At 36.7% G+C, this 23,249-nt stretch overlaps 1 protein-coding gene across 4 annotated transcripts in view; it reads left to right on the forward strand.

The window, feature by feature from the left end:
- Positions 1 to 23,249, forward strand: part of CNST (consortin, connexin sorting protein) — a 128,224-nt gene extending 104,975 nt beyond the window's left edge. For all 4 annotated transcript variants that reach the window (XM_036849445.1, XM_036849447.1, XM_036849446.1 and 1 more), the window contains 2 exons: positions 17,475 to 17,610; positions 20,548 to 23,249. In XM_036849445.1, the coding sequence (XP_036705340.1) occupies positions 17,475 to 17,610; positions 20,548 to 20,753 (342 nt within the window). In that variant the 3' untranslated portion in view covers positions 20,754 to 23,249. The remainder of the gene's footprint in view (positions 1 to 17,474; positions 17,611 to 20,547) is intronic.

Below are 23,249 nucleotides of genomic sequence, written 5' to 3' on the forward strand. Positions count from 1 at the left end.
CTCTTTTAAGGGGAGCAGGGGGAGTCCGGCTTCCTCACAAAAGAGGAAATACAGTCTTGCAATAACATAAGAGGGTTCATGGAAAATGTTTGACCCAGGACTTATGTAAGTGTCTAAATGAACCCCAAAGGATTATCCAGGGATTACCTATCTTTTCTTTGTGCCAGATGGTCTCGTCTTTGCCTTTCTTTTTCATCCTGCCCTCTAATTAATTAGTGCTTCTCTTATTTGTCATGTCTCTTGCACCCAGCTCCTTTTCTTTTCCATTTAAATCATTCTTTCAATTTACATATTTACTGCCTCTTCCTGGACTTTTGCAAGATCTACTTAATAAGTTTCCCCATTCCTCGTTTCCCTCTCCAAGCGGTCTTACATTAGCACTGTATAAACTTAGGGTCTCAAACTGATACCCAAAGGGGCCAGTCAGACAATAGTAGTAGATGAAATGACTTAGTTGTAGGTGATAGGGAGAATAGAATGTTCCCATGCCTTGTCTAGAAGGCTGAACAGCTTTTTGAAATACTGTAGATGAAACCAAACACACCTGAGGGTCTGGGTCTAACACATAGACTGTTAATTTAAACCTCTGCTATAAAATAATTTTTGCTTGTCAGTCTCTTCCCACGACTCCATTTGGCTCCAGGATAAAGGCTGTACTAAGTGGCTTGTTATTCAGGACAGTTGGTAATCTGGCCCACTTTACCTTTCCAACACCATCTCCTGCTGTTCCTTTGTTCTTAACCTATACTGTGGTCAGCCTGGCCTCCCTGCTGCCTTCCAGATACATCTCACATATTGTCACCTCTGATCTTTACCTTCTGTCACAGGTGATGAACTCTTTTCCACATATTATTTCTTCTCAACCCTCAAGATCTAGTTCGTGACTTTTTAGCACATAGAGTGCCAGACACAGTGCCTGCCATGGTCAGTACTCAATAAATGCTAGCTGCTGCCATTATTTTTTGATCACGGAAGTCCATAATGAGGGAGGGGCTTGAACACCATTCCTCCTAAAGTCCTGTCTACCTGTAATATTCCCTTGTTATTATAGGACACACACATGCGTGGGCGCATTGCATTGGACACTAAATTGCAGACTCCTTAAGGGCAGGGATCTTGTTGAATACCTTCTTGTATTCTCTACAGAGCCAACACAGCCACCTATACACAGTAGACCTTCCTCCCCGCCTCCTCCTTTTTTCTTTTCTTTTCTTTTCTTTTTTTTTTTTTTTTGACCTAGTTCACTTAGAAAAATAAATTACATTTATGGACAGATTTGATTATTTTAAGGGAAATAGCTATGTTATTCAAATAAGTATAGGCTAGGTGCTGTCTTTATATAAATTGCTCATCTATATATTCATTTGCTCTTTGGCACATTTCTTGAGCACCTACTGTATTGTAGAAACTAAGGAGGCACCAGTGAACACAGATCAAGTACCTGCTCTCGTCACACTTACTCTCCAGAGGGAGAGACACATAATAAATGAGTTCACATAAAAGCAAACAGTACAGTTTCATATATTGGTAGTGGCTCTGAAGAAATCTCATCAGGGTGAAGGGGTGTAGAGAGACTGAAGTGGTGGGTAGGATGGAGGAACAGGCTCTATTAACCAGGGTGTAGGGGAAGGCAGTGGGAAGACCAGCAGGAGGGCCAGCACATCTGGAGCACGGTGAACAGGAGAAAAACAGTAGGAAGCTCAGGTGGAGAAGGCAAGCTGGAGCTTGTTCCTGTAGGGCCTCATAGACCAGGGTAAGGAACTGGAATTAAATTTAAATGGTGGTAGAAGTTTGAAATGGATTTTGAACAGAAGATGTGACTTGATTTGTTTCCTGCCTGCTCTATGGAGACTAGCAAAATGCAGGTAGGGGCCAAAGAAAGGCAACCAATCCAGTTATTGCAATTATTCAGATGAGATATAATGAAGGACTCAGTAGTGATGGATGTGGTGAAGATATATTTTTGAAGGAAGAACTAAAAGGATTTGCTAATGGATTAGATATGGGGTATGGTGGTGAGGAGCAGTTTTGAGAGGAAAAGAATCAGGAGTTCTGTTTTAGAATCTACCTATCTAAATGATTTACTGGGGGTTAAAAAGTGGGATGGTATCCTGATATTCTTACCATTTCTTTTCCTATTTTATACTTATTAAATTGTCCCTTTAAGCAAATAAAAACTAGTTACAAAAACATGAGATAGTACCTAACCTAGAAACTTAGGTACATTATAAAACTCATATTTTTATTTTAGAAAACTTTTTTCCTTTTTATTTATTTACTTTTAACACCTTTATTAGAGTATAATTGCTTTACAATGGTGTGTTAGTTTCTGCATTATAACAAAGTGAATCAGCTATACATATACATATATCCCCATATCTCCTCCCTCTTGCGCCTCCCTCCCACCCTCCCTACCCCACCCCTCTAGGTGGTCACAAAGCACCGAGCTGATCTCCCTGTGCTATGCGGCTGCTTCCCACTAGCCATCTATTTTACATTTGGTAGTGTATATATGTCAGTGCTACTCTCTCACTTTGTCGCAGCTTACCCTTCCCTCTCCCCATGTCCTCAAGTCCATTCTCTATGTCTGCGTCTTTATTCCTGTCCTGCCCCTAGGTTCTTCAGAACCATTTTTTTTCCTTTGGATTCCATATATATGTGTTAACATACGGTATTTGTTTTTCTCTTTCTGACTTACTTCACTCTGTATGACAGTCTCTAGGTCCATCCACCTCACTACAAATAACTCAATTTCGTTCCTTCTTATGGCTGAGTAATATTCCTTTGTGTATATGTGCCACATCTTCTTTATCCATTCATCTGTCGATGGACACTTAGGTTGTTGCTTCCATGTCTTGGCTATTGTAAATAGAGCTGCAGTGAACATTGTGGTACATGACTCTTTTTGAATTATGGTTTTCTCAGGGTCTATGCCCAGTAGTGGGATTGCTGGGTCATATGGTACTTCTATTTTTAGTTTTTTAAGGAACTTCCATACTGTTCTCCATAGTGGCTGTATCAACTTACATTCCCACCAACAGTGCAAGAGGGTTCCCCTTTCTCCACACCCTCTCCAGCATTTATTGTTTGTAGATTTTTTGATGATGGCCATTCTGACTGGTGTAAGGTGATACCTCATTGTAGTTTTGATTTGCATTTCTCCAATGATTAGTGATGTTGAGCATCCTTTCATGTGTTTGTTGGCAATCTGTATATCTTCTTTGGAGAAGTGTCTATTTAGATCTTCTGCCCATTTTTGGATTGGGTTGTTTGTTTCTTTGATATTGAGCTGAGCTGCATGAGCTGCTTGTAAATTTTGGAGATTAATCCTTTATCCGTTGCTTCATTTGCAAATATTTTCTCCCATTCTAAGGGTTGTCTTTTCATCTTGTTTATGGTTTCCTTTGCTGTGCAAAAGCTTTTAAGTTTTATTACGTCCCATTTGTTTATTTTTGTTTTTATTTCCCTTTCTCTAGGACGTGGGTCAAAAAGGATCTTGCTGTGATTTATGTCATACAGTGTCCTGCCTATGTTTTCCTCTAAGAGTTTTATAGTGTCTGGCCTAACATTTAGTTCTTTAATCCATTTTGAGTTTATTTTTGTGTATGGTGTTAGGGAGTGTTCTAATTTCATTCTTTTCCAAGTAGCTGTCCAGTTTTCCCAGCACCACTTATTGAAGAGGCCATCTTTTCTCCATTGTATATTCTTGCCTCCTTTATCAAAAATAAGGTGACCATGTGTGCGTTGGTTTATCTCTGGGCTTTCTATCCTGTTCCACTGATCTATATTTCTGTTTTTGTGCCAGTACCATACTGTCTTGATTACTGTAGCTTTGTAGTCTGGTCTGAAGTCTGGGAGCCTAATTCTTCCACCTCCATTTTTCTTTCTCAAGATCACTTTGACTATTTGGGGTCTTTTGTGTTTCCATACAAATTGTACAGTTTTTTGTTCTAGTTCTGTGAAAAATGACACTGGTAATTTGATAGGGATTACATTGAATCTGTAGATTGCTTTGGGTGGTATAGTCATTTTCACAATGTTGATTCTTCCAGTCCCAGAACATGGTATATCTCTCTATCTGTTTGTATCATCTTTAATTTCTTTAATCAGTATCTTATAGTTTTCTGCATACAGGTCTTTTGTCTCCTTAGGTAGGTTTATTCCTAGGGATTTTTATCTTTTTGTGGCAATGGTAAATGGGAGTGTTTCCTTAATTTCTCTTTCAGATTTTTCATCATTAGTGTATAGGAATGCAAGAGATTTCTGTGCATTAATTTTGTATCCTGCTACTTTACCAAATTCATTGATTAGTCCTAGTAGTTTTTGGTAGCATATATATGTAGGACTCTCTATGTATAGTATCATGTCATCTGCAAACAGTGACAGCTTTACTTCTTTTGCAATTTGGATTCCTTTTATTTCTTTTTCTTCTCTGATTGCTGTGGTTAAAACTTTCAAAACTATGTTGAATAGTGGTGGTGAGAGTGGACAACCTTGTCTCGTTCCTGATCTTAGAGGAAATGGTTTCAGTTTTTCACTATTGAGAACAATGTTGGCTGTGGGTTTGTCATATATGGCCTTTATTATGTTGAGGTAAGTTCCCTCTATGCCTACTTTCTGGAGGGTTTTTATCATAAATGGGTGTTGAATTTTGTCAGAAGCTTTTTCTGCATCTATTGAGATGATCATATGGTTTTCCTCCTTCATTTTGTTAATATGGTTTATCACATTGATTTGCTTATATTGAAGAATCCTTGCATTCCTGGGATAAACACCACAGATCATGGTGTATGATCCTTTTTTTAATTAATTTTTTATTTTTTATTTTTATTTTATTTATTTTTTTATACAGCAGCTTCTTATTAGTCATCCATTTTATACACATCAGTGTATACATGTCAATCCCAATCTCCCAATTCATCACACCACCACCCCCAACCCCCCACCGCTATCCCACCTTGGTGTCCATACATTTCTTCCCTACATCTGTGTCTCAATTTCTGCCCTGCAAACCGGTTCATCTCTATCATTTTTCTAGGTTCCACATACTTGCGTTAATATACGATATTTGTCTTTCCCTTTCTGACTTACTTCACTCTGTATGAGAGTCTCTAGATCAATCCACATCTCTACAAATGACCCAATTTCGTTCCTTTTTATGGCTGAGTAATATTCCATTGTATATACGTACCACATCTTCTTTATCCATTCGTCTGTCGATGGGCATTTAGGTTGCTTCCATAACCTGGCTATTTGTAAATAGTGCTTCAATGAACATTGGGGTGCATGTGTCTTTTTGAATTATGGTTTCCTCTGGGTATATGCCTAGTAGTGGGATTGCTGGGTCATATGGTACTTCTATTTTTAGTTTTTTAAGGAACCTCCATTCTGTTCTCCATAGTGGCTGTATCAATTTAATTCCCATCAAAATGCATAAGGGTTCCCTTTTCTCCACACCCTCTCCAGCATTTATTGTTTGTAGATGTTTTGATGATGGCCATTCTGACCGGTGTGAGGTGATACTTCATTATAGTTTTGATTTGCATTTCCCTAATAATTAGTGATGTTGAGCAGCCTTTCATGTGCTCCTTGGCCATCTGTATGTCTTCTTTGGAGAAATGTCTATTTAGGTCTTCTACCCATTTTTGGATTGGGTTGTTTGTTTTTTTAATATTGAGCTGCATGAGCTGTTTATATATTTTGGAGATTAATCCTTTGTCCATTGATTCGTTTGCAAATATTTCTCCCATTCTGAGGGTTGTCTTTTCGTCTTCTTTATGGTGTCCTTTGCTTTGCCAAAGCTTTTAAGTTTCTTTAGGTCCCATTTGGACCACCAGAGGTGGATCAAAAGGATCTTGCTGTGATTTATGTCAAAGAGTGGTCTTCCTATGTTTTCCTCTAAGAGTTTTATAGTGTCCGGTCTTACATTTAGGTCTCTAATCCATTTTGAGTTTATTTTTGTGTATGGTGTTAGGGAGTGTTCTAATTTTATTCTTTTACATGTAGCTGTCCAGTTTTCCCAACACCACATTTTGAAGAGACTGTCTTTCCTCCATTGTATTTCCTTGTCTCCTTTGTCATAGATTAGTTGACCATAGGTGCATGGGTTTATCTCTGCACTTTCTGTCTTGTACCATTGATCTATATTTCTGTTTTTGTGTCAGTACCATATTGTCTTGATTACTGTAGCTTTGTTGTATAGTCTGAAGTCAGGGAGTCTGATTCCTCCAGCTCCGTTTTTTTCCCTCAAGATGGCTTTGGCTATTTGGGGTCTTTTGTGTCTCCATACAAATTTTCAGATTTTTTGTTCTAGTTCTGTAAAAAATGCCATTGGTAATTTGATAGGGATTGCATTGAATCTGTAGATTGCTATGGGTAGTGTACTCATTTTCACAATGTTGATTCTTCCAATCCAAGAACATCGTATATCTCTCCATCTGTTGGTATCATCTTTAATTTCTTTCATCAGTGTCATATAGTTTTCTGCATACAGGTCTTTTGTCTCCCTAAGTAGGTTTATTCCTAGGTATTTTATTCTTTTTGTAGTTATTAATTTCTTAATTGTTATTAATTTCTCTTTCAGATTTTTCATCATTAGTATATAGGAATACAAGAGATTTCTGTACATTAATTTTGTATCCTGCAACTTTACCAAATTCATTGATTAGCTCTAGTAGTTTTCTGGTGGCATCTTTAGGATTCTCTATGTACAGTATCATGTCATCTGCAAACAGTGACAGTTTTGCTTCTTCTTTCCCAATTTGTATTCCTTTTATTTCTTTTTCTTCTGTGATTGCCGTGGCTAGGACTTCCAAAACTCTGTTGAATAATAGTGGTGAGAGTGGACATCCTTGTCTTTTTCCTGATCTTAGAGGAGATGCTTTCAGTTCTTCACCATTGAGAATGATGTTGGCTGTGGGGTTGTCGTATATAGCCTTTATTACGTTGAGGTAGGTTCCCTCTATGCCCACTTTCTGGAGAGTTTTTATCATAAATAGGTGTTGAATTTTGTCAAAAGCTTTTTCTGCATCTGTTGAGATGATCATATGGCTTTTATTCTTCAATTTTGTTAATATGGTGTATCACATTGATTGATTTGCTTATATTGAAGAATCTTGCATCCCTGGGATAAATCCCACTTGATCATGGTGTATGATCCTTTTAATGTGTTGTTGAATTCTGTTTGCTAGTATTTGGTTGAGGATTTTTGCATCTATATTCATCAGTGATATTGGTCTGTAATTTTCTTTTTCTGTATTATCTTTGTCTGGTTTTGCTATCGGGGTGATGGTGGCCTCATAGAATGAGTTTGGGAGTGTTCCTTCCTCTGCAATTTTTTGGAAGAGTTTGAGAAGGATGGGTGTTAGCTCTTTTCTAAATGTTTGATAGAATTCACCTGTGAAGCCATCTGGTCCTGGACTTTTGTTTGTTGGCAGATTTTTAATCACAGTTTTAATTTCATTACTTGTGATTGGTCTGTTCATATTTTCTATTTCCTCCTGGTTCAGTCTTGGAAGGTTATACCTCTCTAAGAATTTGTTCATTTCTTCCAGGTTGTCCATTTTATCGGCATAGAGTTGCTTGTAGTGCTCTCTTAGGATGCTTTGTATTTCTGCGGTGTCTGTTGTAACTTCTTTTTCATTTCTAATTTTATTGATTTGAGTCCTCTCCCCGTTTTTCTTGATGAGTCTGGCTAATGGGTTATCAATTTTGTTTATCTTCTCAAAGAACCAGCTTTTAGTTTTATTGATCTCTGCTATTGTTTTCTTTGTTTCTATTTTATTTATTTCTACTCTGATCTTTATGATTTCTTTCCTTCTGCTGACTTTGGGTTTTGTTTCTTCTTCTTTCTCTAGTTCCTTTAGGTGTAAGGTTAGATTGTTTATTTGAGATGTTTCTTGTTTCTTGAGGTAGGCTTGTGTACCTATAAACTTCCCTCTTACAACTGCTTTTGCTGCATCCCATAGGTTTTGGATTGTTGTGTTTCATTGTCCTATGTCTCTAGGTATTTTTTGATTTCTTCAGTGATCTCTTGGTTATTTAGTAACGTATTGTTTAGCCTCCATGTGTTTCTGTTTTATACATTTTTTTCCCTGTAATTGGTTTCTAATCTCATAGCGTTGTGGTCAGAAAATATGCTTGATATGATTTCTTGAGAAGAAAGTGTAATCTGCTGTTTTTTGATGGAATGTCCTATAAATATCAATTAAATCTCTCTGGTCTATTGTGTCATTTAAAGCTTGTGTTTCCTTGTTAATTTTCTGTTTGGATGATCTGTCCATTGGTGTAAGTGAGGTGTCAAAATCCCCCACTATTATTCTGTTACTGTTGATTTCCTCTTTTATAGCTGTTAGCAGTTGCCTTATGTATTGAGGTGCTCCTATTTTGGGTGCATATATATTTATAATTGTTATATCTTCTTCTTGGATTGATCCCTTGATCATTATGTAGTGTCCTTCCTTGTCTCTTGTAACATTCTTTATTTTAAAGTCTATTTTATCTGATATGAATATTGCTGCTCCAGCTTTCTTTTGATTTCAATTTGCATGGAATATCTTTTTCCATCCCCTCACTTTCAGTCTGTATGTGTCCCTAGGTCTGAAGTGGGTCTCTTGTAGACAGCATATATATGGGTCTTGTTTTTTTATCCATTCATGAAGCCTGTGTCTTTTGGTTGGAGCATTTAATCCATTCACGTTTAAAGTAATTATTGATTTGTATGTTCCTATTACCATTTTCTTAATTGTTTTGGGTTTGTTTTTGTAGGTCCTTTTCTTCTCTTGTGTTTCCTGCCTAGAGAAGTTCCTTTAGCATTTGTTGTAGAGCTGGTTTGGTGGTGCTGAATTCTCTTAGCTTTTGCTTGTCAGTAAAGCTTTTGATTTCTCCGTTGAATCTGAATGAGATCCTTGCCAGGTAGAGTAATATTGGTTGTAGGTTCTTCCCTTTCATCACTTGAAATATGGCATGCCACTCTCTTCTGGCTTGTAGAGTTTCTGCTGAGAAATCAGCTGTTAACCTTACAGGAGTTCCCTTGTATGTTGTCATTTTTCCCTTGTTGCTTTCAAATTTTTCTTTGCCTTTAATTTTTGTCAGTTTGATTACTATTTGTCTCGGCGTGTTTCTGCTTGGGTTTATCCTGCCTGGGACTCTCTGCACTTCCTGGATTTGGGTAGCTATTTCCTTTTCCACGTTAGGGAAGTTTTCCTCTATAATCTCTTCAAGTATTTTCTTGGTTCCTTTCTCTCTCTCTTCTCTTTCTGGGACCCCTATAATGAGAATGTTGTTGCGTTTCACGTTGTCTCAGAGGTCCCTTAGGCTGTCTTCATTTCTTTTCATTCTTTTTTCTTTATTGTGTTCTGTGGTAGTGAATTCCACCATTCTGTCTTCCAGGTCACTTATCCGTTCTTCTGCCTCAGTTATTCTGCTCTTGATTCCTTGTAGTGTAGTTTTCATTTCAGTTATTGTATTGTTAATCTCTGTTTGTTTGTTCTTTAATTCTTCTAGGTCTTTGTTAAACATTTCTTGCATCTTCTCGATCTTTGCCTCCATTCTTTTTCCGAGGTCCTGGATCATCTTCACTCTCATTATTCTGAATTCTTTTTCTGGAAGGTTGCCTATCTCCACTTCAGTTAGTTGTTTTTCTCGGGTTTTATCTTGTTCCTTCATTTGCTACATAGCCCTCTGCCTTGTCATTTTGTCTATCTTTCTGTGAATGTCTGATACTTTTAAGGTGCTGTTGGATTCTGTTTGCTAGTATTTTGTTGAGGATTTTTGCATGTATGTTCATCAGTGATATTGGCCTGTAGTTTTCTTTCTTTGTGACATCTTTGTCTGGTTTTGGTATCAGGGTGATGGTGGCCTCATAGAATGAGTTGGGGGGTGTTCCTCCCTCTGCTATATTTTGGAAGATTTTGAGAAGGATAGATGTTCGCTCTTCTCTAAATGTTTGATAGAATTCTCTGGAGAAGCCATCTGGTCCTGGACTTTTGTGTGTTGGAAGATTTTTAATCACAGTCTCAATTTCAGTGCTTGTGATTGTTCTGTTTATTTTGTCCATTTCTTCCAGGTTGTCCATTTTATTGGCATAAAGTTGCTTGTAGTAATCTCTCATGATCCTTTGTATTTCTGCAGTGTCTGTTTTTACTTTCCTTTTTCATTTCTAATTCTATTGATTTGAGTCTTCTCCCTTTTTTTCTTGTTGAGTCTGGCTAATGGTTTATCAATTTTGTTTATCTTCTCAAAGAACCAGCTTTTAGTTTTATTGATCTTTGCTATTGTTTCCTTCATTTCTTTTTCATTTTTTTCTGATCTGATCTTTATGATTTCTTTCCTTCCGCTAACTTTGGGATTTTTTTGTTCTTCTTTCTCTAATTGCTTTAGGTGTAAGGTTAGTTTGTTTATTTGAGATGTTTCTTGTTTCTTGATGTAGGATTGTATTGCCGTAAACTTCCTTCTTAGAACTGCTTTTGCTGCATGCCATAGGTTATGGGTCGTCGTGTTTTCATTGTCATTTGTTTCTAGGTAGTTTTTGATTTTCTCTTTGATTTCTTCAGTGATCTCTTGGTTATTTAGTAGTGTATTATTTAGCCTCCATGTGTTTGTATGTTTTACAGATTTTTTCCTGTAATTGATATCTAGTCTCATAGCGTCGTGGTTGGAAAAGATACTTGATACGATTTCAATTTTCTTAAATTTGCCAAGGCTTGATTTGTGACCCAAGATATGATCTATCCTGAAGAATGTTCCATGAGCGCTTGAGAAGAAAGTGTATTCTGTTGTTTTTGGATGGAACGTCCTATACATATCAATTAAGTCCATCTTGTTTAATGTATCATTCATAGCTTGTGTTTCCTTATTTATTTTCATTTTGAATGATCTGTCCATTGGTGAAAATGGGGTGTTAAAGTTCCCTACTGTGATTGTGTTACTGTCGATTTACCCTTTTATAGCTGTTAGTGTTTGCCTTATGTATTGAGTTGCTCCTATGTTGGGTGCATAAATATTTACAATTGTTATATCTTCTTCTTGGATTGATCCCTTAATCATATGTAGTGTCCTTTTTTGTCTCTTGTAATAGTCTTTATTTTAAAGTCTATTTTGCCTGATATGAGAATTGCTACTCCAGCTTTGTTTTGATTTCCGTTTGCATGGGATATCTTTTTCCATCCCCTTACTTTCAGTCTGTATGTGTCCCTAGGTCTGAAGTGGGTCTCTTGTAGACAGCATATATACGGGTCTTGTTTTTGTATTCATTCAGCCAGTCTATGTCTTTTGGTTGGAGCATTTAATCCATTTACATTTAAGGTAATTATCGATATGTATGTTCCTATTATCATTTTCTTATTTTGGGTGTGTTATTGTAGGTCTTTTCCTTCTTTTGTGTTTCCTGCCTAGAGAAGTTCCTTTAGCATTTGTTGTAAAGCTGGTTTGGTGGTGCTGAATTCTCTTAGCTTTTGCTTGTCTGTAAAGGTTTTAATTTCTCCATCAAATCTGAATGAGATCCTTGCTGGGTAGAGTAATCTTGGTTGTAGGTTTTTCCCCTTCATCACTTTAAATATGTCCTGCCACTCCCTTCTGGCTTGCAGAGTTTCTGCTGAAAGATCAGCTGTTAACCTTATGGGGATTCCCTTGTGTGTTATTTGTTGTTTTTCCCTTGCTTCTTTTAATATTTTTTTCTTTGTATTTATTTTTTGATAGTTTGATTAATATGTGTCTTGGCGTGTTTCTCCTTGGATTTATCCTTTATGGGATTCTCTGCACTTCCTGGACTTGACTAACTATTTCCTTTCCCATATTAGGGAAGTTTTCAACTATAATCTCTTCAAATATTTTCTCAGTCCCTTTCTTTCTCTCTTCTTCTTCTGGGACCCCTATAATTCGAATGTTGGTGCGTTTAATGTTGTCCCAGAGGTCTCTAAGACTGTCCTCAGTTCTTTTCATTCTTTTTTCTTTATTCTGCTCTGCGGTAGTTCTTTCCACTGTTTTATCTTCCATGTCACTTTAGCTGTTCTTCTGCCTCAGTTATTCTGCTATTGAGTCCTTCTAGAGAATTTTTAATTTTAGTTATTGTGTTGTTCATCATTGTTTGTTTGCTCTTTACTTCTTTTAGGTCCTTATTAAACGTTTCTTGTATTTTCTCCATTCTATTGCCCAGATTTTGGATCATCTTTACTATCATTACTCTGAATTCTCTTTCAGGTAGACTGCCTATTTCCTCTTCATTTATTTGGTCTGGTGGGTTTTTATCTTGCTTCTTTATCTGCTATGTGTTTCTCTGTCTTCTCATTTTGCTTAACTTACTGTGTTTGGGGTCTCCTTTTCGCAGGCTGCAGGTTCGTCGTTCCCGTTGCTTTTGGTGTCTGCCCCAGTGGCTAAGGTTGGTTCAGTGGGTCGTGTAGGCTTCCTGGTGGAGGGGACTGGTGCCTGTGTTCTGGTGGATGAGGCTGAATCTTGTCTTTCTGGTGGGCAGGACCGCATCCAGTGGTGTGTTTTGGGGTGCCTGTGACCTTATTATGATTTTAGGTAGCCTCTCTGCTAATGGGTGGGGTTGTGTTCCTGTCTTGCCAGTTGTTTGGCATAGGCTGTCCATCACTGTAGCTTGCTGTCGTTGAGTGCATCTGGGTCTTAGCGTTGAGATGGAGATCTCTGGGAGAGCTTTCACTGTTTTATATTACATGGAGCCAGGAGGTCTCTGGTGGACGAATATCGTGAACTCGGCTCTCCCACCTCAGAGGCTCAGGCCTGACACCTGGCCGTAGCACCAAGACCCTGTCAGCCACACGGTATCTAAAAAACGTCTGGGAGAAACCGCAGCAAGGCCAGCTTCTTAGCAGTTGCAGCGGTAACAGGAAGCTTATTCTTCCCTATGGATGGGGCAACAAGTCGTCCTGCAGTTGCGAGGTTGCCTCCTTGGTCCTAAGGAAACTAACTTCTTGTCACCCTCACTATGGACTAGGCGCCGACATTGTGGTAGAACCACGCATGCGCCCTTTTTTCCTTTTTAAATTAATCTTTGAAAAATTCAATATCAATGTACTTCATCATCATTTGTTTTTTACTCTCCATATTGTGGTGTTCTAAGATGAAGCATTGTAGGGTCAGAGATCACCGTCGTGTTATTTCCAGAAGATGGCTTTCCTCCATTTAGCCACCTCCTCTTGCTCCTGCTGTGACTTGTTATATTAATTTGCTGTAGTAGTAGCCATGACATTAATCTACTTTCGGATTATTGAATGACACAAAGGATCTTTCATCTCACCTTCTCCTCCCCAGTGTCTCTAGACTGACAGTTTTAGCCATTAGTTTAAGTATCTCTTAATTCAGGTGATGTGTATGATAAGGATTTGTTGCTATAAAGTGTTTTGGAAAGACAAAAGAAACTTATTAGGTTTATTTGAAAGTTCTGTTCATCTAATTTTAATTGTAATATGTATTATAGCAAATGACACTAAGCAAAATTTTAATAATCATAGAAAATAAGATCTTTTCACATTAGGGAAATGGCAAGAGGTTTAATCTTGAGTTAGTATTCAACTCTGCCCGTAACTGGTGCTACAAATGTAAGCAAGTTATTTAAGCTCTCTCAGCTTGGCCTCTTCATCTGTAAAATAGGACTGGTAATGCCTGTATAACAGAGTTGTAAAGATTAAGTATGAAATATTATGTAAATGTCTTTACATAAAGTGCAGATTCACTAAATCATAGTTCTTATTATGGAACCCAAATCTAAAGAACCAGGCAGAGAACCATGACTTGTTCCTTCAGTGAAGAATAGTACCTGAAAATTTGACATTGAATGACCAGAATTTCATTCTCTACAGTGAAATTGCTGGCATTTAAGCTGTTTATAATATACTAATATGATTTATGAATGTTATTTCTCAAGTTATCTGGAAACCAAGCAAAATTTACCAACCTTGAGTTTCTGGGTTGAGTAAAGCCTTGATCAGTAAAAGAATATTATTTGGTATCTATTTTCTCCTTTAATTTGAGGAGGCAGATCTAACAGCAAGGCCTCTCTGAATGTTTTCCTTGTCATATTATGATTTTCTGTGCCAGCAGAGTTGCAGAATAATTTTGTTTTTTACAAATAGTTCATTATTAAAGTGCTATTTAAGATGATCATTGGTATTTGAGGGGGAAGTGCAGAAGAGCTATTTATTTACAAATATACAGGGCTAGGTCGGATGGATGTTTCATTATTTGTTTTAATTCTGCACTTATTCATAGAGTACCACCAGTAACAATTACACTAATTACAGCTTAGACATTCTTTTTGTTCTCAGTGTAAAGCTTGGTATACTTTGTTTTGGTAGGAAAGGAATTTGGTAATTTAAGTGGGAACCTAAATTTAGTTTTGTTTTTTTTTTAACTTTTTTTTTTTTTTTTTGGCCGCACCATGCGGCTTGTGGGATCTTAGTTCCCTGAACAGGAATTGAACCGAGGCCCTCAGCAATGAGAGCGTGGAGCCCTAACCACTAGGCTGCCAGGGAATTCCCTAAATTTAGTTTTTAAAGCTTTATTTTTTGAGATTTAAAGTTTCTTAACCTTTTAATATTGACATTATGTTAAAAAATTAAAAGGCATAGAAATGTTTTTTAAGAGTAGTTTGGAGAAGACACATTTCTATGTGCCCTAACTCAACTTCCCAACCTACTTAGAAACACTTGGCAGTCTTTTGAATGAGACCCTAGACTAAGACCATGACTTTGTTTTAACTTACTTGCCCTTCTACCATAAAATTAAGGTAAACTCTACCAAAGTCATTTCTTTTTGTTTGACTGTCTTGGTATGATAAGTAGGAATTTCTGTACTAGGGGTAGGTTCTAAGACCTTTGCCCAAAACTCTTGTCAGAACAGAAAGGACCACACCCACCTGTCTTCTAAGAGTTTCCCCCTTGGCTTGCATCTCCTATGCCTAAACTTGGTCCCACCATCCCTATAAACTATAGGAAAAGAGAGCAGTTAAAAAAGAAAGATCCCTGGAGAAGATCCCTGAATAAGACTGAAAGGAAATAATGGAAAATAACACATTCCTTCACTTCAGACACTGGAGCAGCCCTGCTGAAACAAAAGATTCTTGGTGGGAGAGAAAAAGGAAAAGCATGTAAAGGCTGTGGATAGATTTTTTGCCAGGAGTTAAGGGTTGAGTGGGGAGGGTGTCAAGATAAAATGTTGGCTCATCCCACACAACTTTAATGTCTCATACTCTTACTTCTTCCCTTTTTCAAAAATTTGCCAAAGTTCATTGCCACCCACAGTAAATAAGATGAGGCCACTTGGGAAGTCTTGTATCCCTTAACTATTTGACTTCTGGAGCCCAACACACCGTATTAAGGCAAGCAGGAGCTAAGGTAGGGGCCTAACAGCTGCTGCACTAGGACTAGCTTCTATGTCTTGGAAGCACATTCTGTGTCTTTCCAGATGATTTTGAGAGTTTCTCTTGGTCTTTCAACATCCATTTATTCATATTTGCAGTGTCTTTTGATTTATTATTGGGTCTGTCTCTTGAATTTACAGATTCAAAACTCAGATCACAAAGACATACAGTTAACAGTAATGCAACTCTGGAGCTTGTCTTTGTAACTATTCTTAATAGGACTGTTTTTTCTAAGTAGTTAAAGCAACTTGAAAACACCTATGGTGGGTGAATTCACTCTTGGTAAATGTACTATTTTATGGAGTGAAATAGATAGTGAATGAATCTATGAAAACTCCCTTTTTTTTATATTTACTAAAAATTTAAAAAGTCAATGATATATCTTTAATAGTAATATACTCATTAAAATTAATTTCCATTTTCCATGTCTTGCTCTTTAGAAACTTATTAGGATTTCTTTCCCTTCCTCAAGTACCCAGTTTCAGCAAGGTACTTGTAAAATCATTTTTCTTTGTTGTATGAAGATGGTCTTTAATATTGTTGCTTTCTGATGAAAGATTTGAAAAACTATTCCTTTGCATAATTTGTACTTATCATTTTAATGTCACTAAAGTATTTTAGCTTTCTCAGAAGAAATACATCATCTGAAATACATATTTTCTATAAAAAGAATAAATTGCTAACTTATTTTTTTTTTGAGATAATGGTTTCTATAGACCCATGGTCAGGGAAGCCCAGTAGAAGACTATATTCAGTTATTTGGCCCCAAAAGCATTGAGTTATAAAAAGAACTAATAGAATCTGTAATGTTTATGTATAGCTTATTATCAGAGATGGCTGGCTGGAACTAGAAGTCATAATAAGTATTTTATACCATTGATCAGATAAATGACATTACAGGAAGTCCTCAGCTTACAGTGATCGGATACCAGCAAGCCACTGACATCAACAGTGTTAGGGCCACAATGCCCATCTATGTCATCACCTACAGCTTGTTCAAGCAGGCAACTCACAAGTCAACTTTTGTGAATCAACCTACTGCCTAGGGGGGCCTATGGTAAGGCCTCCAGCTTCCCAGTTGGCTCTACCAACTGATTCTGTTCTCTTTCTCCCTGTGCCTCAGAGTCTTTTAACTCCTAAATGGCAAGGGTTTCTGTTTTGTCTTTGTTCCTAAATAAAGGGTGGGGTGGAGGCAGAAGAGAGGTGTCCCAAGTGAAAACCAGAAAGACAGCATAGAAAGGGGTAGAGGGGGGACTAAAGAAATAATAGACAGCAGTCTTTTTCTATTTCTTTTCTTTTTCTAAGGACCAAATATTGAATATTTTAGACTTTATGGTCTGTACTCAATTCTGCCGTTGTAGCAGCCATACACAATATGTGGATGAGTAACCTTGGCTGTGCTCCAATTAAATTCTATTTGCAAAACTAGGCAGCAGGCCTTTGGCCTAGTGGCCATAGTTTGCCACCCTCTGCATACTACAGGGTAATATGTCCCTAGTAAACTGGGTCTGAGAGATAGTCTAGAAGAGAAGTCCTTAAGATATTTAGAGCACTAGAACATTATTCAGTAAATGTGTAGTTTCTCAGAGGAACTGGGGACAACACTCATTTTGATGTTAAAAGTTGGTATCGAATATATTTTAAGTCTCACATGTTCATTTCTTAAAAATTGCTGATGAATGAAAAAAGCAGCCTCTGTTATAAAGCAAAACCCAGGACTAATGATTAAGCAAAGAGAGGCCGTAAGGAATCATTTTATAGATGACTTAACAGGGAAGCGGAGCTATAAATGAGGATAAAGTAGGCCTGATGTCCAGTTCATGCTGTGTCACACGGCCTGGCCCTGGAATCAGTTCAGAGCTTTAGAAGAGCAATCAGAGTTTTAGATATGTGTATTTGGCAATATCTGAAGACAAGAGAAAGTATTATTCTGTTAGATTTTGATGACTGTGATTTTTTTCTATCGGAATTGGTTAAACCTCTAATAGGACTTCAGATACCCCTTGAACTGAATTAGCCTTCTTACCATTACATGTAAAACATCACTGATATGTCCCACCATAATATAACAAACAGTGCTTATAATCTCTGACAGGTTGTTCATGCTGAAGGATTGGTCTCTATATTAAAGAAGAGGAATAATACTGTAGGAGATCATCCTGCCCAGATGCAACAGAAACCATCTAAGCGAAGAGTGAGATTCCAAGAAATAGATGACAGCTTAGATCAAGGTAAAGTGCTCGGACTATGTCTAGCACAGATTTGATCAGTGTTTGCTGAAAGAATGAATTAATGTACAATAAGGTGTTTGGTAACAGGATTTGTAAAGAATATGTGGACTTAGTTGCTTTATCTTCCGTAAAGAAACACGGAGGATCAAACTATCATCAGTTCTTAAATAATTCCTAAGCAATTTGTTTTGCTCAAATAAGTGAGCAAGTTGCAAAATTCATCTCATTGCCTTCCTGTCCCACAGATAGTCCTCAATTTTCAGAGCTTATTTCAGTTTCTTTGTTTCGTGTTTTGTTTTCTGGTTTTTGTTTTTTGTTTTTTAGTGAGCCTGCTATTTTTGTCTTCTTTTCAGTGGCAGTTCATACTCCTTCTTGACTGATGTGGAAAATATTTATGGATTACAAATATTTTCTCTTCGCTGATTTCTTCTTGACTCTATAGAAAGAGGTGTCTCTCAAGAGTACAGTTTAACACTGTTGCTATTGTTTGATTTTTTTTTTTTTTTCCCTCCTGGGCTTATCTTTAAGGTGGTGGTTAAATTTATCTAAGGCCTAGGTAAATCAGAGTGAGTAGAAATATAGCCAAGAACCTGTCAGTATGCTTTTCATGTTTATAAAACAACTGCATTGTTAAAATAACAGTGTCAACGTGTAGATACGCTTTCTAAATATGGCATAAAGTGATAGCAGTAGAGGTTTCTAAATTTTTACAATTGTAAAGCTGGTAGGAACCTTGGAAATAATCTGTCCCACCCCTCATTTTACCTGTGCACCTTGCTTGTAGCTGTCACAGTCCTCTGCAGATCAAGTGCTCAATTCTTTGTTTGTACCAATTGGTATTGAATCATTGCATACATAGTAGGGGGAACCCAGGATTTAGAACTGACAGTCCCCACTTCCCTTAGTAGCCATCTCGTCTTAACACTAAGTTATGTAACTTGTGCTCAGTAGCCGCCTGTGCCTCTTGGCTTCCATGTTGGACAGCACAGCTCTAAATACTATCAAGGCATGTAGATAAAACGAAATAGATGTTTTAAAATAAATTGTATCTAAATGTTTGTATATAAATATATGAGAATGAAGAAATACCCAGAAAAATACATAAACTAGATTGTTAACAAAGATAAGAAGGTGGATGGGAATCATGCCAAAAAGAGAGAAGATGGTAAAACTACTGAACTGACCAAAAACCAAAAAAACCCCAAGAAACACAACATGAATGATATGATCCTTTTTATTTGTGTGTATAAAAATTATACTAAGTATAAATTATTAAATCTATTAATGTCTATTAACTATTAAAATCTATTAAACTGTAAATGTGTAAATCACAGGACAATACAATTACATAATCCTGTTTCTATAAAAATCCTGAAACCACATGTGTTTGATCTGGAAGGATACACACCATATTTAACAGTGTTTGCCTCTTGGTTGAGAGGGGAATATGATTGGGTAGGAGTAACAGGGAGAGTCCCTTAGACTCTTAGATACTTTCATGTTTAAATTTTTATGGGGAGAATATATTCACATATTACTGTAAAATCTTCCAAATAAATTCTATTTGGTTTATATTGGGTTCTGTAAAATTTGTTTTTTTAATCATAAAAGTAATATACACTAATCATGAAAAAACTTAGACAGTAATGAAGTAAAAAGTTTAAGGCTCTCAACCCTCCCTCCCTTGGGGGTTTTCCCCAGGTATTGACTGAAGTTCTTACCATCCTTTCAAAATGCATTCTGTATATATGCATGTATATGTGTGTACATACACATGTGCCCTTTTTTTTTTTAACATGAATGGTTCATTATATACCGTTATGTCACGTCTTTTTAATTTAACCATCAATCTTGGACATCTTTCTTTGAACAACATATTAAATTTACTTCATTCTGTTAAACAGTTGCATAGTATTCCATGATATGAATCTCCCATAATTATTTAACTCTTCCATTGTAACTAGAATAACTAAGTTATTCTCAACTTTATGTTATAACAAACTTTGCTGCAGTGAACGTGCTTGTAAATATGATACTGTGTTTTGTGCAGATCTGTAGGCTTAATTCCTGAAAGTGGATTTGCTAGGCTAGGTGATCAGGACCCTATGGACCAGTTGGCCTCAGGCAGCCCTTCCTTGTTTATACCTGTTGTCCCAGCACTGCATTCACTTAACACGCTTTCACTCTCAAAAGTGCCCCAGGCAGGATGATAAATTAATTTAAAATGTTAATAGATACTGCCAGATGACCTTCCAAGAAGGTTTTGGTACACCCTCCTCATGCTGATCATAAAAGTCTTAGTCTTTTCCAAATATTTTTTATTTTTCTTTAATTATGAGTGATCATTAAGACTTTCAACCAGAGAATAGTTATTTTCTTCAATATAGAAAGACTTATGTGGACATTTTTATTAAAAACAAGCCTGCCAAAGTTGTTTAAGAAATGAAATTACTGTACTAGCTAGAACTTCATTATTCCACTGAAAGATAAAATTGAGTATTACTAAGATGCAAGATCCCACTCAGACATTTTTGTTTGTTTGTTTAATATCAAATTGACTTTGCTTTAAGGTGGTCCCATGATGTGAACTCCAAAGATACCATAATAGTGAGGTTATATATAATTTGTACTCTAAAATAATGCTATGAGCACATCAGAGAAGTATTGCCATTTTTTTCTTCTTTTTTTATGGAAATGGTTATATTCATTGTATAAGTGAGCTAGTTTTAGTTGTAGCATTCACAAGCTCCACAAGTATATATCTTTATGGTAACTGATAGGTCCTTGTATAGTCATTGGTGTCCTAGCTTCCTGTCAGTGACTATCCATAGAGGGCTAATATGAGAAACATCTGGTTATCTTAATCAGTGAGCAGACAGCAGATACTAGGCATTAATTTTGTGTCAGTTTAACCTTACTCTGTTTTCCTGTTTGCAGATGAAGTTGGAGGTGGTTCCTGTATTTTACTGGTCTTGCTGTGCATAGCAACGGTTTTCCTCAGTGTGGGAGGAACTGCATTATACTGCACTTTTGGTGACACGGAGTCACCTGTTTGTACAGACTTTGCAGACAACGTGGACTTCTATTACACTAAGTTACTGCAGGGAATGGCAGGACTTAAACACTGGATCTACCTCTCCTAGCAGCATTCAAGAGGGACAGGCATGCTGGCCGTGAGAATCAAAGAGTGAAACTTTTTAAATAGCTTTTATTTCAAGAGTTCTGTAACATGCGCCTCCCTTCCCCAGTGAGGAACCACAAACATCAGAAACAGCAACTTTAACTGGCAATACAGAGGAACTCAGAATAATCCACATAATGATACAGATATTGATCTGAGCACTGTGGATGGAAGGAATAGTCTTTGGAGAGCATGTCCACCTCCTCCTCGCTGCTTCCTAGTCTAATGAGCTACAGAATTAAACAGGGCAGTGTTGGAGCCAAACCATTTTGGGCTACCTTGTCAGGCTAATGGCTAAGGACACTTGTGGTTTATAACCATTTGTCCAAAGACATTGCTTCCAGCCATCATGCAATAAGTTTGTGTGTAATGAAAAAGAGTAACCTTACAGTTTCAATGTCTTTTTTTAGTTCACCTTGGGAGCTATGTAACTTAGGCTTTGTGCACTCTCCAGATTTCCATTTGTGAAATGATTATGTTTGTGTGTGTGTGTATGTGTATTTCAAACAGTTATCATAAGCAAAAACCCAACGTAGAATAAGAAAAATTATTCTTTCAACGTGACTATAGATGTGCAGCCACAAAACTTTCAAGAAGGCTTAACTGTGGAACAAATGAACTGTACAAATCTTGGCCCTGAATTAAGAAACTGTGACAGATCTGTGACAGTTAACTTGATTAACTAGCCAGAAATTAATCACTGGCCTAGAGGTGAAATTAAAGAGCTCCCTCTGAGTGTCAGGCAACCAGTTTCATCGTGGATTCAGTGCTTCCTGATATAATAAATGTTGGATTCATCTCAATTCAGTAAATACTTATTGAGCACCTATTATGTTCTGAGAATCTAAGAACCCTTCTATAAAGATAAATAAGGTATTAGTTCCTGCTCTAGATGTTTTAATTCTGGCCTTATGTAAAATAAACTAATACTTTGGCAAATGAAATTAAATCATCATATATAATTCAGTATTAACAGATCATACATTCAGATGCTTGAATGTACATTCATATCATGGGCTTGATTTAGACCTAATGTGAGGTCATTAAGCGAAAATTCAATCATATCTTAAATAGGCAAATGTCTGATTTTTATTTAAATCTGTCAATTTCCTTTTCTAGGTTACAGTGATCTAACAATTAGGAAGCCTTGCTTTGGCTTTTTATATCATTGGCAGCATTCTAAAAGAAACAAAACACATGAACTATAGTTTTTTGGCAATGATTATTATTTCATGTTTTTCTGTTAGGATCATTTGAAAGAAAAAGAGAGAGTTTCCTTTCTAGTTGTTACTGGCTGGTACAGTACCTCCCTTCGTGTTTCTGCTTATTTATTGAGACTTATGATTTTTAAAGGGCTTTTTATAGAGTTGAAATTGTGTCATTTAGCATGCATCTGGTTATCCCAATGCTAGATATTTAATTACTGTATACTTAGTGTTTTGATTTTCTATAATTTCAGCTCAATGTGGTTTTAGGCTTGTTTATTTTTAAATTGATGTTTTATTTTTACTTATAATACTGTTTGACTTGTCTGTATCATGTCAGCATAAACTATAATATTTTCAAGGATTATAGATCAAAGATATTTATTTAGACGTGTACAAGATACTGAAATCTAGATTCCTTATACTTAAGGCTGATTTTATTAGAAGATTATTTTAATGTTCTATTATAAATTTTAAGAATTTGTATTCAAATTGTATGTAAATATGTAAAATGTTGATGGTACTATATTATGTGGTTCTGTAAAAGACATTCACAAAGTCTACTGTGAGGGGCATCCCCATCAGAGACAAACCTCTTCTGTTTTACCCTCATGATTTCTAGTTACAGAAATTTGGTGATGCTGATTTCTGCCGGTTTTATGTCAAGATAAGTCAAAGTTTCCCTCCTGTTCACCTTTTTAGGTCACTATCGAAGTTCTAAAAAATCTATATGTCATATTTTCCTATTGGCCACCAGGGCCATTACTTCTGAAACTGAAGATTTCCTGGGAACCTTCACACTGAGGTGAGAGAACTGAGATAATACTTTGGTACTCTGTGGAGTCCAGCTGAGTCTCAGAAAAACCACGTGGGTCCTCACTACTTCCCAGGGAGGGTGAGGTGAGCTCAGGAGCATATTGATGTCTTGATTTAAAATAAGCATGAAATCTCAACTAGAAAAATTAGGGCAACTTTTAAAAATGTAATTGTCATTTATTGCATGAATTGGAGTAATTCTATCTGGTGATGAGAGAAATTGTTATCTCTTGCATAAAAAAATCATCCAGTTTTACTATAATGTAATTTTTTCTGTCATTTGAAAGCACTGACAACTATTTGTAACTAATCTTCCTTAAGAACTGTATTTGAGGGTAACAGATCAAGCTTGTAATTTAAAATCTATACCAAAAAAATGTCTCAGAGAGTTTATTTGAACCCCTTGGGTACTGAGAAAAACCGCTTTAAAGTGAAAG

This window comes from Balaenoptera musculus, chromosome 1 (genome assembly GCF_009873245.2).
Source record: "Balaenoptera musculus isolate JJ_BM4_2016_0621 chromosome 1, mBalMus1.pri.v3, whole genome shotgun sequence".
NCBI classification, from domain to species: Eukaryota; Metazoa; Chordata; class Mammalia; order Artiodactyla; family Balaenopteridae; genus Balaenoptera; species Balaenoptera musculus.